General features: G+C 37.1%; 1 protein-coding gene across 1 annotated transcript; it reads right to left on the reverse strand.

The window, feature by feature from the left end:
• Positions 1–3,424: 3,424 nt before the first annotated feature.
• LOC121642472 (very-long-chain (3R)-3-hydroxyacyl-CoA dehydratase-like) lies at positions 3,425–13,259 on the reverse strand. Its single transcript, XM_041989236.1, has 11 exons — positions 13,023–13,259; positions 9,663–9,708; positions 9,484–9,557; positions 8,828–8,992; positions 7,326–7,374; positions 7,067–7,177; positions 6,458–6,585; positions 6,194–6,306; positions 6,003–6,109; positions 5,789–5,920; positions 3,425–3,655 (listed from the first exon to the last, which is right to left on the reverse strand). Exons 1-11 carry the CDS (start codon positions 13,101–13,103, stop codon positions 3,579–3,581), a joined length of 1,083 nt encoding a protein of 360 aa, XP_041845170.1. The 5' UTR covers positions 13,104–13,259; the 3' UTR covers positions 3,425–3,578.
• Between the last annotated feature and the right edge of the window lie 899 nt (positions 13,260–14,158).

Consider the following 14,158-nt stretch of genomic DNA (forward strand, 5'->3'; position numbering starts at 1 on the left):
TTAGGAGCACTAAAACACCTCTCACCTTCCCTTTCACTCATAACGCTGTATCAATAAAGCAACATTCATACTGCTGGGATGCTCACAGCTCAGTCTGCTCCTGTTGGAGGAAGAATGACGAGATGATCAGGATAGTCCAGTCATTTATTTTAGGAGTGGTCAGGTGTGGACTTATTTCAGCTGTGTGGAGAATTAATTACACTCCTCGGGCCAAAGGACAAACAATGATTTAATGAAGGTTTGTTCTTGATTTAACCAAAAACTCTTTGTAAACCACATGATTACCAGTTTAGCTCACCAGGTTAATTTCACATGTACATAGATAAGAAAAAAAAGTATCTAGAACTCTATCTATCTATCTATTTATCTAGTGTATATAATCATATAATCAGTATTTGGTAAAATGGTAAATCATTTAAATGTCTTATTCTGTCCAGGTGTCCTGTTCACTGTTAATACTTGTTTTTAAGTGTTGAACAGGTTTGTACAGTGAAGTGAATAAAACATTTTGAAGTACAATTATTCACAAATACCTGCAGCATCGGCTGTTTTTAGAACATATCTGTTAACAGAATGAGAACCAAGTATTTTCTCCTGCTTCATTAGAGGTGTTTTCAGAATTAACCTCTTAATGGATCATTTAATGATCAGTGTTCATATGGGAGAGTTGGGGAAAAACTGTCAAGCTATCTCTGAAAAGTACCATATTATTCATAAATGTGCTGACAGTAACTACTGCACATGCTGTTACATTAAAAATACTCATTTAAAAAAATAAGCCATAAGGAAGCATGTCCCTAAAGAAATTAGTATGTGATTAAATGTTTACCAAATTTGAAAAATAAACCACTCAATCAGATTTCTGTGTGGGGCTTGTTCTTTTCTCTGCAGATTGCCTCTCATGTGAGATGCTATCAAGTACATTACAGTGAAAACATGTATCATCTCCAAAATAGTAATGTTTTATTTATTGTAATTATTTTTCCAACAGAAGTAAAACTTAACACAGCACTGGTCCAAATCTGCCTGCATAATGAACGGACATGCACTCACGCAGGTGTGACCACACAACTTCCTTTAAAAATCCAGTTTAAAAGTAAATTTAAAGCTTTCAGATTTTAGCAAAGAAAAATACATTTTAATAATAATAATAATAAAACAAAGAAAAAAACAAATAATAAAAAAAAAAAACGCTCCCAAATGTTTAATATGTCCATACAATGTCAAACTGGAAAGAACAATGCAGGTACAAGTAAAATCAGTTGACATAAATGATAAAAACAAATAAAACTAGATATTTAACATTCATGGAAACAAATAATTAAAGCAGGAATCTTTAAAACAAGCATTTATTTCAGACTTTATTTCAGAGTTCATGTCAAGCTGCATTTTTCATATTTTCAGGTGAGAGATGATCCAGATGGAAAACGTCATTAAATCTTGGCTAAGTTAATAAATTTACAAAAGTTAAGGAAATAATTATTTTCCTTTTTCTTTTAGCATGCAAAAACACAGAAAACATCATAAAATCGCAGCAATCAACACTTTCTATAAGTAGCTGCAACTACCTGGGTTTGGTTCAGCCCCAATTTATGAGGTTAAAATTTTAAGGATTGACTTTCTCATGTATTTCATATTTCTGACTTCATTCTAATGTTAATGAGGATGAATGAATGAATTTATTAAAACATAATTTTTCAAATGGTTTGCTTAAACAGCAAAGGAATACAAGCATTGTTGGCTTTTAAAGGCATGAAGTAAAAAATATTTTCCATCACTGTAATTTGCATGGTTTTGTTACTATCCAAGGCTCTGAATAACTGACTCATCCAAGGCTTGGAGGTAAAACAAATTAACATCTGAAGCTAAAACTAATCTAATTTTAAAGCTGAAACTTGACTGAAGCAGAAACCACCAGTTTCACTGATAATGTGCATCTTTTTAAAAACATGAAAAACAGCTTGTTGTCTGCAGAAATACAAAAAAACCCAACAAGTAAAAAAAAATGAGTGCACACCAAGAAACCTGAAGTACTGCATTTCCCAGACTATAAGTCACCCATTTTTTCATAGTTTGGCTGGTCCCGCGATTTAGTCAGGTGTGACATTATATATATATATATATATATATATATATATATATATATATATATATATAACTGAACATTTTTAAATGTTTATTCATACCAATATACATAAACCAAGGAGTAAACATTACCATCTACAGCCACAAGAGGGTGCTTTAGGCTTCTGGTAACCATGGCATTTGCTGCTCCAGTGCTACTGAAAAAATTAACTTAAAGGTGACTGAGAAAGACTGAACACAAACAAAATACCCCCAAGAAGAAAATCCTATTCTGCAGATTAGAAACTGCAGGTAGTAAAATCCTCAGCTGAAAACAGTAATCGAGCAGCAGTTGGCGGCGTGGTTCAGAAACAACTCCGAGGATGAAGAATTCAGTGGATTCTATGATGTGGAATGAGATCAGGAGCTGGGTAACCTTGCTTACTGGTAACTTGCTTGTTGGAGTCGCTGGCTTGTTATGCTAACTCAGCCTATTCAGCCTCCCAGGTATGTTCTTTATGCTATTATGAAGCTGAATGTGTTTAGGGTTTCTGTTACATAAATGCTCGCGGCGCACAAACACGAAAAAATAACAGCCGTCATATCTTCTGAATTATTTTTTAGATGTAAATTATATTCTATGAATTGCTACATATGAACAAAAAGTCTATATTTGTGCACATTTACAGACCATATTAAGAGTCTGAAATTATACTGGGGAAATGCGACACTGCTCTGCAAATAATTTATTTTTTGAAAACCAAACACCAGCATCCCAACTTCCTGTTCGGACAATAACTGCAGGATGGATGTCTGTGTCTTTATGTGCAATTAACAACTGACCCCATTATTTCACATTTAACGTGAAACTTCGTCGGTGGCAGAGCAGAGTTGTGCATGCAGTGGTGTCTGTCCTTAAATTCCAAATGTGATCGAAACATTTTCCTACTTTCTCAGCACCTCAGCCGGCTGTTAATTAAATGTAATAAGCATCTGGTTTAACAGAATCCTGGAGGAAACCCCGGTGTTACGTTAACATACCACACACCTGTTCAGCCTGTTGTTCTGTGTACTATTGTGTAGTTGAATAACTTGCCTTTCCAAATTAAAAGTTCGTTCTTGGATTTTGTGAAATAAAATTCAAAATAAATCCATATTTGTTGCAATATAGTACACTGCAACAAATATGTTGTTTTTTTCCTCTTCATAACGCATTTTATGACTATGCAACTTATAGTCCAGAAATAATAGAATGAAAATTTAATAAATAAAGATATTTTGACAGAAAAAACATTAGTGAGTGAAACGGTTATGTACCAGACTGACCCGTGCAGTGTTTTCAAGCAACAACAGTGATTCATTGAGCTGGTGCAGAGTGATTTACAGGAGACAGTTCACCCACTGGAGGTATACGGTGGCCAGTGCTCCATTAACACAGTGTGGGAGTCTAAGGAGATGAGAAAAGGCAACAGAAGGAAAACACCTGTTTCGGGGTGTGTAAGCTTGTTGATCAGTTAGTGGGCTTTCCTTTTCCTCGAGCGGTATCGTCTCCGCCTCTGCTTGTACAGGTGTCGGAAGTTAATGAAGAGTCCTGGAGGGAGGCAGAACTAACATCAGTATTTAAGCTCAGTGGCATGTTTCTCTTAACAAAATACAAACACATTTTTCTGCAGTCTGTTTTTTTGGTTTGTCATTCAATTTATGGAAAGGCTTTTCTGCCACATTCCAGTCGAGCAGAGCTGTACGTTCGGATTTAACACTATACAGTAAATGGTGAGTCTTCGTCACACACCAGAGTAAATTCTCAAGCTTCTGTACTTAGTCTGATGCTTCTCATGCTTTACATGCTTCTTTAAATCAGTGTTTCTCAATCCTGGTCCTCAGGACCCACTGCCTTGTATATTTTAGGTCAGGGGTAGCCAACGTCGGTCCTCGAGGGCACCAATCCGGCAGGTTTTCCAGATTTCCTTGCTCCAACACACCTGACTCAAATTAAATGGATCCAACAGCCTATAAGGATCTCCACAATGACTTGTTAGTTTAAGTCAGGTGTGCTGGAGCACGGAAATCTGGAAAACCTGCCGGATTGGTGCCCTCGAGGACCGACGCTGGCTACCCGTTTTAGGTGTTTTCCGACTCCATTACAAGGTCTGTGCAAACTTTTAATGAGCCATTAATTTCAGCCAGGCACATTAAATATGAAAACATCCCAAACATGTAGGGCTGTGGCTCATGAGGACCAGGATTGAGAAACTTTGGGTAGCTTTAGGTAATGCTTTTAGACAGTTTTAATTTTCATAGCTAGTTGGATGATCCTCAAATATACTTAACAAAGAAACCTGATTGAATCAATCAGTTTTTTAGATTATAAAGATGTCTTAAAGACATAAAGACCTAGATGACTCTGAATTTTCTCCTTTTAAAAGACTGAGGTTGTTGTCCTTGGACCTGAGAAACTCAGGACAAAATTGTCAACCTATGTAATACCTGGATGTCATTAATTTGCACAGGATTTGTCCCTTGTCTCATATAAACTGGTTTCTAGGACCGCCTTCTTTCATCTATGCAATATTGCTAAAAGAAGGGACATCCTGTCAGAGTGATGCAGAAAAACTAGTCCATGTTTTTGTTACTTCAGGACTGGACTTCTGCAATTCCTTATTATTGGATTGTCCCAAATATGCTCTGAAAAGTCTCCAGCTGATCCAAAATGCTGAAGCGAGGGTTCTGATGAGAACTAGCAGGATAGGTAATATTTCTCCAGTTTTATCTTTTCCCCTGTTAAATCCAGAATATAATTTATTTTTTTCTTCTTACATATAAAGCTCTCTGTCACCAGGCTCCATTGCAGGGCTTTTCAATTTGGTCCCACGATGGTTGATGTTTCCCTGCTCCAGCAAACCAGCCTCAAATTAATGAGTCATTGTGCAGAACCGCTGGATTAGCTTAATTTGAGGCAGGTGTGTTGAAGCAGGGCAACATTGAAAACCTTTAGAACTGCAGATCTCTAGGGCCTAATTGAGTAGCCCTGCTCTATTGTATATCAAAGATCCCATAATTCTATGTTTTCCCAACTGAGTATTTTGCTCTCAGATGGTAGGTTTACTTAAGGTTCCTGGAGTCTAATCACACTGTTTGGTCCACTTTAATTAAACCCTGGTCTGCTTCCACAGACTGTACAGGTTCATTTAGAGCAGTGTGAATGTGTGTTCGTACTCTGGTGTGGACTCTGGTCCGCTTGAAAGCCAGGGGCCCTGTTTTATGGCACCAGCACCTGGTTTGGGTTCAGGAGGCAGAAACCCTCTCTACCTTTAAGATTAGGCTAAAAACATTCTTTCTGAGCTTATAGTTAGGGGTGGCTTGGTGACCCTTAGCTATCCCTTTAGTTATGGTGCCATATGCTTAGACTGCTGTTCTCCCTGAGCCGGGTTCTGCAGGAGCTTTTATCTTCATGTTACACCCATATTTTTATGAATCAACTTGTACAAGAAGTTATTATAAATTGGAATAATTGGGATTTGTTTTAATTGGATCACACTGAATTGGATTAAATTGATTATGTCTGCAAAGCTGTAAAATGAATGATAAAGTTCAATGTGAGGAGGATTAGAATATTTGGTAATTGATCGCCGTTAACATTAGTTTACCTAAAAAAGGAAGCATAAAATGAAAATTTAAGGAGGATGAATCAAAGTGAACACAGCTACTTCAGTGGATCTCTCACCAAGAAACATGAGAACCAGGTAAAGTTGTAAAGTGTAGGAGAAGCTTAGCGAGTGTCCGAGCATGGCGGGGAGAGGGATGCTGAAGAGACGGGTCTCATCAAAGATGGGCAGGGACTGGATCACGGCCACCGCTGCACAAGCACCAAAAAACAGTCAGCAACAAATTATCACAGGTGACATCAGCTTTGAGTCACAAACCACGGGCTCACAAACCTTCAGCTAACACTCCCAGTGGGTACAGAGGGATCCAGAGGCTGTATCTCAGCCATGTTAACATGGGCCACTCTGTGCCTATGCAGGCCAGCATGTAAAATGGGTATCTGTCACAGGGAGACAGAAAAAGTTGATGTTAAAACCATAAACTACATGTATTCACTAGTAAAAGAAGAGTGTTTTAAGCAGACCTGAAGATCTCAATGGTGCTCCACAGATAGAACACAAAGAAGACGACCGGTTTGTTCTGCATGTCGTCCAGGATGCCGAAGATGACGAACAAAATGACGTTCCTCCCCGCCACCTACAATATCACAGAGCACAACAGTTTATGCTTGCTGGGGTGTCCTCAAAGTGACCTTTTGTATAAAACTACTGTTGGTGTGGTGACATCACTAGCTAATGATGATTATAAAGTTACTGGAGTAAAATAAAAGGCGTTTCCTTTGTGTTACCTGTATCATAGCAGGAAAAAACCCAGTCTTTACCAGTCCCAGTAAGGGATTAATGACCTCCAGCACGGCCATCATCTGACAGAAATACATCATGTCAGCTGTGGTGTGGAAGGTGTCGTAGAATGAGTCTGTGGAGGCCGAGACACAAACAAACCTGATTAAGCAGAGGGCTGTGTGAGCTGCTATCAATAACCAAAATCATTTGCAAAACAAATCCCTACTGTGTAGTTGTGTTCCTGTTTCTATTCAAATGAGCTCATCTGTGAAAAGCTCCTCACAAACAAAACCAGACCTCTCACTGTGTTCTCTGGACCTCCTGTTTATTGTATTTCACTGCATCGATTGTGTTTCTCTCCTTTCAGGTTTTGTGTTTCCATCTTCCAGCAATTCAATATTTTGTCCATTAAGTGCATAGTTGTTAAAGATTTTTAATTTCTCTTTTATCTCTTTTATTTGTCTTTTCAGTCTTTCCATCCAGCTCAAACTCAGCTGTTTGGTACATAATGCTGGATTTAAGCCTATGTGTGTTTTTGGTCAGTTAAATTCTTTTGTTGTCTTGTGGCAGGTTTTTAATACATGTACTTAGAGGTTTCCTCTAAAAATACAAACCTTGTCCCAGAATAAAGAGTCGAACAGTCATGTTGACAAAGATCCAGGAAAATCCCAAGAACTGCACGAGGTTGTACATAAACAAGTAGCCTTTCTTCAGCCCGAGGTAAGCTGAGAAAACAGAGGAAACTCAGCAAACTGATAATATTCCACAAATACTTTGACAGCAAATGTTTACTTGTATGATACAAATGATGGAGGAACAGGACACAACTGATGTTTCTGACGGCTTCCAGGGAAAGAACTGAGCAGGACTTACGGTCTTTACGAACTCTTGACTCCACACTTATCTTGTTTATCTTCTCTTCCTGAAAAAAAGCAACATACGAATTATGATCCAATACAAATATTCCCAATAAAGCTGTATATTCAAAATGCTAGTAACTGGTAATTTAAAATAATAATAATTATATATATATATATATATATATATATATATACACACAACATGCCTAATAACTGTGCACAGTGTTGTAGAAAAGAGAAAAGTTGGTAAACACAATGAGATTATAATCAAATAATTAAAGTTTGTTCTCCCAGAAAGACCAGGAGAAACTCATACATGCTTTCATCTCCAGTAGGCTCGATTACTGTACTGGTCTTTTAACAGGACTTCCTAAAAAGAGCATTAAACATCTGCAGCTCATCCAGACGCTACTTTTAACCAGGACTAGGAGATCTGAACACATCACACCAGTTATAAAAACTTTACACTGGTTTCCAGTCACCTGCGGAATAGTTTTTAATAGCCTACTAATAATTTAGGACCAGAATACATCTGTGATATGCTAGGAGTAAACCTAGCAGAACTCTTAGATCCAAAGACTCTGGCAGCTAGTCCAGACCAGAGTCCAGATTAAACATGGAGAAGCAGCATTTAGCTGTTATGCTGCAAACAAGTGGAACAAACTGCCAGTGGAGATTAAACTTTCACCAGATGTAGACATTTTTAAATCCAGGTTAAAAACATTTCTTTTCTCATGCACTTATGCATGAAATCTGCACGTTATCTTTTAACTTATCCAGACTGCTGCTTGTTTTAAATAGTTTCCATTTAATTATCTTATTTTAATTCATTCTGATTTAATTAAAGTTTTTGTAAATCATTTTAATTGTTTTAATATGACTGTTTCTCTTTATTCTTTTATAAACATTTTAATCCTCCTTCAACATCCCACTGTAAAGCTTTTAATGCTTTATGTAAAGTACTTAACAATTGTCTAGTTTAACCCCCTTTCCCCCCCTCATGTACAACCTGGAGTCTCTCCAAGTGCCCATAGGGGAACATGTAACCCTATTTGAGAAACATTGATTTAGAGGGATTACTTTGCTATGGGTTTATAACGTATGGGTCTATAATAGAAAAACAAAAAAAAATAGACTGAAATAATCAATACACACTGAGAAACAGCTGATTAGTTTATCTTTTATGTTCCCCTTTGACTTCTTCTCGATACTCAAGGCTAAAACACCTCCATAGACACACTTTTTATTCTGTTAACTTGGGACAGCAAGAGAGTTGAAATGTCTTATTAGGTTTCAACAACCATGATCAGGAAATTTAATTTTAAATTACACCCAGTTTGAACTTTGCTTAATCATGATGTTTAAGCAGACTGAGTATAAAAAGCATGCAACGGAGGAAACACCAGCTTTGTTATCAGGGGTGAGAATCAGGATTGAGTTAAAGCCCGCTCCGGGGTAAGAAAATCTTTCTACTCTCCTTTTCAGAGTGATTCGAATGCTTGTTTAAGCTCTTGCCTTAGCCTGGAGCTCCATCTCAGCGTCCGACTCATCCAGCCAGCGGTCAAAGTCAGGAGCCAGAAACAGCGGCTTTTTCTCCTGCAGCGTCAGACGATCCCACCAGCGCTCCTCCTGCTTCTTGATTTTGATGTCCACCTGACGCTGAGTGGACTTGTGGTTGATCTGAAAGCACATTTTCAGAAGATCAAACTCATTTTCTGAACTTGAAATGAAACAATGATGGCTGTTTAAAACTTTGAGGTTTGAATTGTTAAAGGTCATGTTGTATCACAGGCATTAGAGGTCACTTTGTCAATTTCAAATACAAAATCCTGCATCTCAGTATAATGCAGGAATAAAAACAGAGGTTTGTCTCAGATATAAATTAAATCAGACTAGTGTGATGGAGTATCCTGGGACAGTGTTCCCACTCACCATCTCCACTTCAGCAGGGAGGCATTTATCAACCAGTGTTCACCTTGACTTCAGAAAAATTTCATACATTTTCTCCGATATTACATAAGAAAACTGGAATATTCCAGCCAAACCAACAGTAACACCTGACAGATCATCAAAAAGTCTTAACTACCATGTTAATAAAAAAATACATACAAAGAAAGCAAGATAAAAAATATAATTATACCATAAATAAGATAAAACAATAAGGTCAGTACCTCGGGTCTGACAGGTTCCAGGAACTCCAGACTGAACTCGTATTCATTATCTCCTTTAGCTCCATGGCCCTGTGCTGTGAAGCAGCATCATTTCAACAATCAACACTTTGGAGAACATATTAGCAAACATTGCTTTAACACAACTTTTTCACTATTTCACCACGACCATATAAACAAACCTCTAAACTGAAGCGTTTTGCTCTCTTGCAGGCTTATGTTGAGATTCTGAAAAACATAAAAGACAGTCATCCCAACCCCAAACCCACAACGGAAAAAGGACATTCATGGAGGATTTAAAGGATAAAAGAATGCGTCTGATGATATTTTATATTTTCTCTTTATCATATTTTTATTTTATTTGGAAAAGGCATTTTTATCATCCTCTGTAGACGCACTACGTGACCCAGCTACACGTTTTCATAGTTCAGGAATATTTGAGTCTCCAACACTTAATGTGTTGTGAACGTTGCTGATACAGTTTGGGGAGACCTTCAGAATAAATGGAAATGGTTTTGCCTCCGTAGAGCCACATTGTCTCCAACACACAGTTTGTGTTATTGTAATTTTCTTGATATGAATTCTTAAAATATCTTATAATATTCTTCCAATAAAGTTCTCTCCGGTCCACAGAGTTGGTAGAAGACAATTAAAAAACTGCTAATTTTTCCCTAAATGACTCCTCACAAAGCCTGATTCCTGCCTTCTTTTACCAATTTTGTTTAATACTTAGTGATATTATATATTTAAATACTGCCAACTAATTTAATTAAAAGTAACAACAAAAAAATGGTTACATATTGGCTACATACACTATGGACTTTCTTATAGTCAAAGTTAAATTACTATTACTACTATTACTATATTACTGAAATAAAAAAAAACATTGTGTTTTCATGATTATAAAACAAACTGTAGGCTACTGCATTATACTGAGAGGAGTTTAGTTTGGCCTCATAAAGGGAAATGGGTGTGATATGTGTAACTTCACAGCTGTTTTCTGTCAGTAAGTCTCAGTTGTCACTAAGTCATGCACCTAAAAGGCTGAACAAGATCCAGAGCTCCCATAAAACATCATGCATCTTTTATGAGAAATTTGTAAGACAGATGGAGGAAGAGGACAGAGCAGTCTGAACCTGTAACCGCTGAGAAAGAGAAGAACTTGCATTTCTTGTTTCCAATGCAAACAAACAGCCAGTAGAATTAAATAAATGAGTGACAGTTCAGAGATAAACCTGAGATAAAATCAAACACACAGTTCGGAAATGCAGGTTTTGAAAGACTAACAGATAATACCAGAGTTTAAGCATTTCTTTAAGTTCTGTGGCCAGTAACATGTTTTTTATACTCATCCCAGGTTCTTTTGGCTTCCATTTTCATCTACTGAAACTAAATCCTAAAGAATAATGTAGGCTGCACCCAAAGATGTGCCAATGGATTTGTTGTAAAGCTCGGAATATGTTATATGAATTTATGAAATTTGACAATGCTCTTAGGTGGGTTCTTCATTCTTGCATTACAGTAATGCATATCTGTAAATTGTATGTAGTATTTTTTGCATCATATATTATTCTAGGTTAGTTTTTATTAGTATTGGTTTATAAAATATACTCTGCTATAACACCACAACTCCCCTTCTATGGTCATTAAAGTATGTCGGATTCCGATCGAACCAAACATGAGAGAATAAGGCAGGTCTATGCAAAACATGGAGTAAGATCTCCCAGAAAATAAATGTCTGCTTCAGCTTTGAATTCTTTAATAGCACAGTTTAGAGTTTTATCTGTTTGTTATGCAATTTAATCTCAGTTTGAGATCAACCAAGTTTCAGACTTGATTTCAAGCTCAGAAATGTTCTTGATTCTTGACTGATGATCTTCTTTTGCACTTTTTAAATCCTGTTTGCATTTTAAAGTTTCTGAAACACAGGATAAGACGTAAACCATACTTTAAGTGCCAGGACGTCATGCAGAATGTACTTGACTATGTTGACAGCGCTGTAGTTCTTGATGGGCACTCTCATGTGGAGGGTGATCTGTGGTACACATCTATAGTAGTAGACCCCAGCTCTCATTGGGTGTCAGCTGAAGAAGGCCCTACTGGGGTGACCAAGTCCTAGCAGTGTCCCCCCCAAATCCCCATCTCAACTAAGGGCCCAGGAGGAGTCTTGTATTTTAATCCATAGCCATTAGCTACCTCTTTCTGCTGCCTCTGATATTGCTTTGATGGTTTGATGCATACTCTGGCCTGTAGTTCTCAGCGCTCTCCGTAGCCTGATGGTGGAAGTGGCCACAAACCCTCTGCACCCCACTTAAACTGGGCAGACTTTAATGTACCAGTCACACTGTTGTGCATCGGCAGCTATTTTGGAGTCTCTTAGCTGCTTCCATTCGTAAGCTTCAGCCACTGAGTCCTCCCAGGGTACAGTGAGCTCAATAATGAACACCCTCTTCAGAGAAGGGACCATGAAACAATGTCAGGTCTCAATCTCAGGGGGAAAGGCAAGTTGCCAGCCTATATCTACAAGCATTTTCTAGTCTCTGGCTACTCGAAGCTGATCATACTCCAGCGCTGTGGGGCAGCTCCTGGCTGCTTTTTCCCTTAACGGACAAGTAACCTGCAAGAGCTTAACTGCTGCTGGTGGCAATGAGTTTGTAATGGCTCGCTTATTCTCCAGGGAGGCAGCAAGGCTCTTAAGGACTTGATTATGATGCCAGGTGTACCGTCCCTGGGTGAGGCTAACTTTACACCCTGTAAATATGTGTTTGAGTGCACATTCAGTGTTACTTTGACATTTGAACATTTTACAGATTTGATCTCTGAAGCATTTAGTAATACAGTTAATCTGACAGCGTTATTTAAGATATGAATTATATATAGAATTGTTGACTACTTCCTGATATTTATCAATAATTTGTTTAGACTTATAACAATTTAATGAGTTAATCAATAACCAACTAACAAATTGCTGCTAGCCATTTTAAAGTAATCTATTAGACGATATTAATAATTAATAAAACTTGAGCTTCAGTTTGTATAACAATCTAAGGGCACTTAGCAGCTATAAAAAAAAAGGCAGGTCACACTAAAGTTGTACTTTTAAGATATTATTGCTGAGTACTTAGGAAAAATGGTCGTTGGCATTTCTTCTAATATTTAAAAACAATTAAGTCTCGCCATTTCAGATGACAATAAACAGTTAACAGGTAGAAAACTGTGTGAGACTGCTGGGCTCCCTAAAATTAATAATTAATTATGATATAACTGTGTATAAATGTTTAGGTGTTTCTTTCCTTTTGGTCACAGCAGATACATTTTAGATGTGATTTAGCTTCAACTGAACAAAAACTAGCTAACAACAGTAAGCAGCCGCTGCGGGCGCGCGGAAAACTGGTTGCCCAGCTAACTGATGTCACCAAAGAAAATTAAAATATGAATAAAGTTTTGGTACTTTTAAACAGGCTAGCTTAAGCAGTAGTTTAAGGATGGGTGCGTGTTAGTTGAAGCTGAACGCCAGCTGCTGGATGTTGTGAGTGTCCTACCTTGGCATCGCACAGTTCCACGCGGAGATAAATCTCGCCGTGCCGCTGGGCCCAGTAAACATGAGGAGTCAGTATCTGCATGATCACACTGTGTTTTCTGATATCTACATGCCACTACGGAGAGAATTCTCTATAAAATGAGGAGGCATCCGTGTTGTCCTCATCTACCAACCTCTACATACCCTAAGAGAAACGATGGAGAGCACTTCCGGAAGGAGGGCCCTAGCGGACTTCAAAATAAAGGTGCAATGAATGAATCCAGGAGACGAGTTCAAATGGGAGCTATGGGAGGCAGAATTAATCAACATTTCTCTGACCATCGTTTTTAAAAAGGCGTTTGAAAGAACTAACATGTTAAAATGTGTACTTTAAAGCAATCCTATCTAAAATATATATAAAACAAAGAAAATAGATGACAGTGATGCAAAATAAAACAATTAAAATAAGAAAACAAAAGAACAATAAAACAGATACATATAAACAGATGTTATTCCTAAAAAAAAAAAAAAAAAAAAGAAAAGAAAAAGAAAAAAAGAAAAAGAAAGCTTCCCATTTGATGGGTAGTTAATACTGATGTAGGAGGACATCTTTTCGCGCGTCGTTCCAGATTCTACCATAAGAGGGCAGTAAGCCATTTCACAGCTCTAAAGCAGAATATTAAACTTAAAATAGAATTTCACTGTAGCTTCTGTTGGCTTCTGCAAAAGGGTCTAGTCTTCGTTGTCTTTTCAGTTTTTTGTTGAGGTGTCTAAATTTAAATAGGATGCTGTATTGCTGATAATTTCAAGCACTTAAAAAAGTATTCCAAACAAATATTTGATATCTTCTTTATTTACTTTAAATAATAATAATAATAATAATAATAATAATAATAATAATAACATGGAATTAAATTTAGTTTAACTAAAACATGTTAATCTCTTTAGAGAAATTATAATTTTGTAATAGTGATTTTTTATAGAAGTAATAATAATATGAAATAATAATTATCAATACATAATTCATAATCATTTAAACGATAGTGGACTTATAAATAAACAAACATAAAACACACAAAATACTTAGATCTTAAAAGTACGATTAATCTTGGGACACTTGAACGCCTCATTGTAACAAACTTCCACTTTCTAGGTGGG

The sequence above is a fragment of the Melanotaenia boesemani genome, chromosome 1, assembly GCF_017639745.1.
Source record: "Melanotaenia boesemani isolate fMelBoe1 chromosome 1, fMelBoe1.pri, whole genome shotgun sequence".
Classification (NCBI taxonomy): Eukaryota; Metazoa; Chordata; class Actinopteri; order Atheriniformes; family Melanotaeniidae; genus Melanotaenia; species Melanotaenia boesemani.

Excerpts from the sequence above, each read along its gene's own strand:
- LOC121642472 (XM_041989236.1), bottom strand. The coding sequence starts at position 13,103 with ATGCAGATACTGACTCCTCATGTTTACTGGGCCCAGCGGCACGGCGAG. Across the intron at positions 6,110-6,193 it reads AGCACCATTGAGATCTTCAG|ATACCCATTTTACATGCTGG; the intron begins GTCTGCTTAAAA and ends TCCCTGTGACAG. Across the intron at positions 5,921-6,002 it reads ACTGGGAGTGTTAGCTGAAG|CGGTGGCCGTGATCCAGTCC; the intron begins GTTTGTGAGCCC and ends GTGCTTGTGCAG.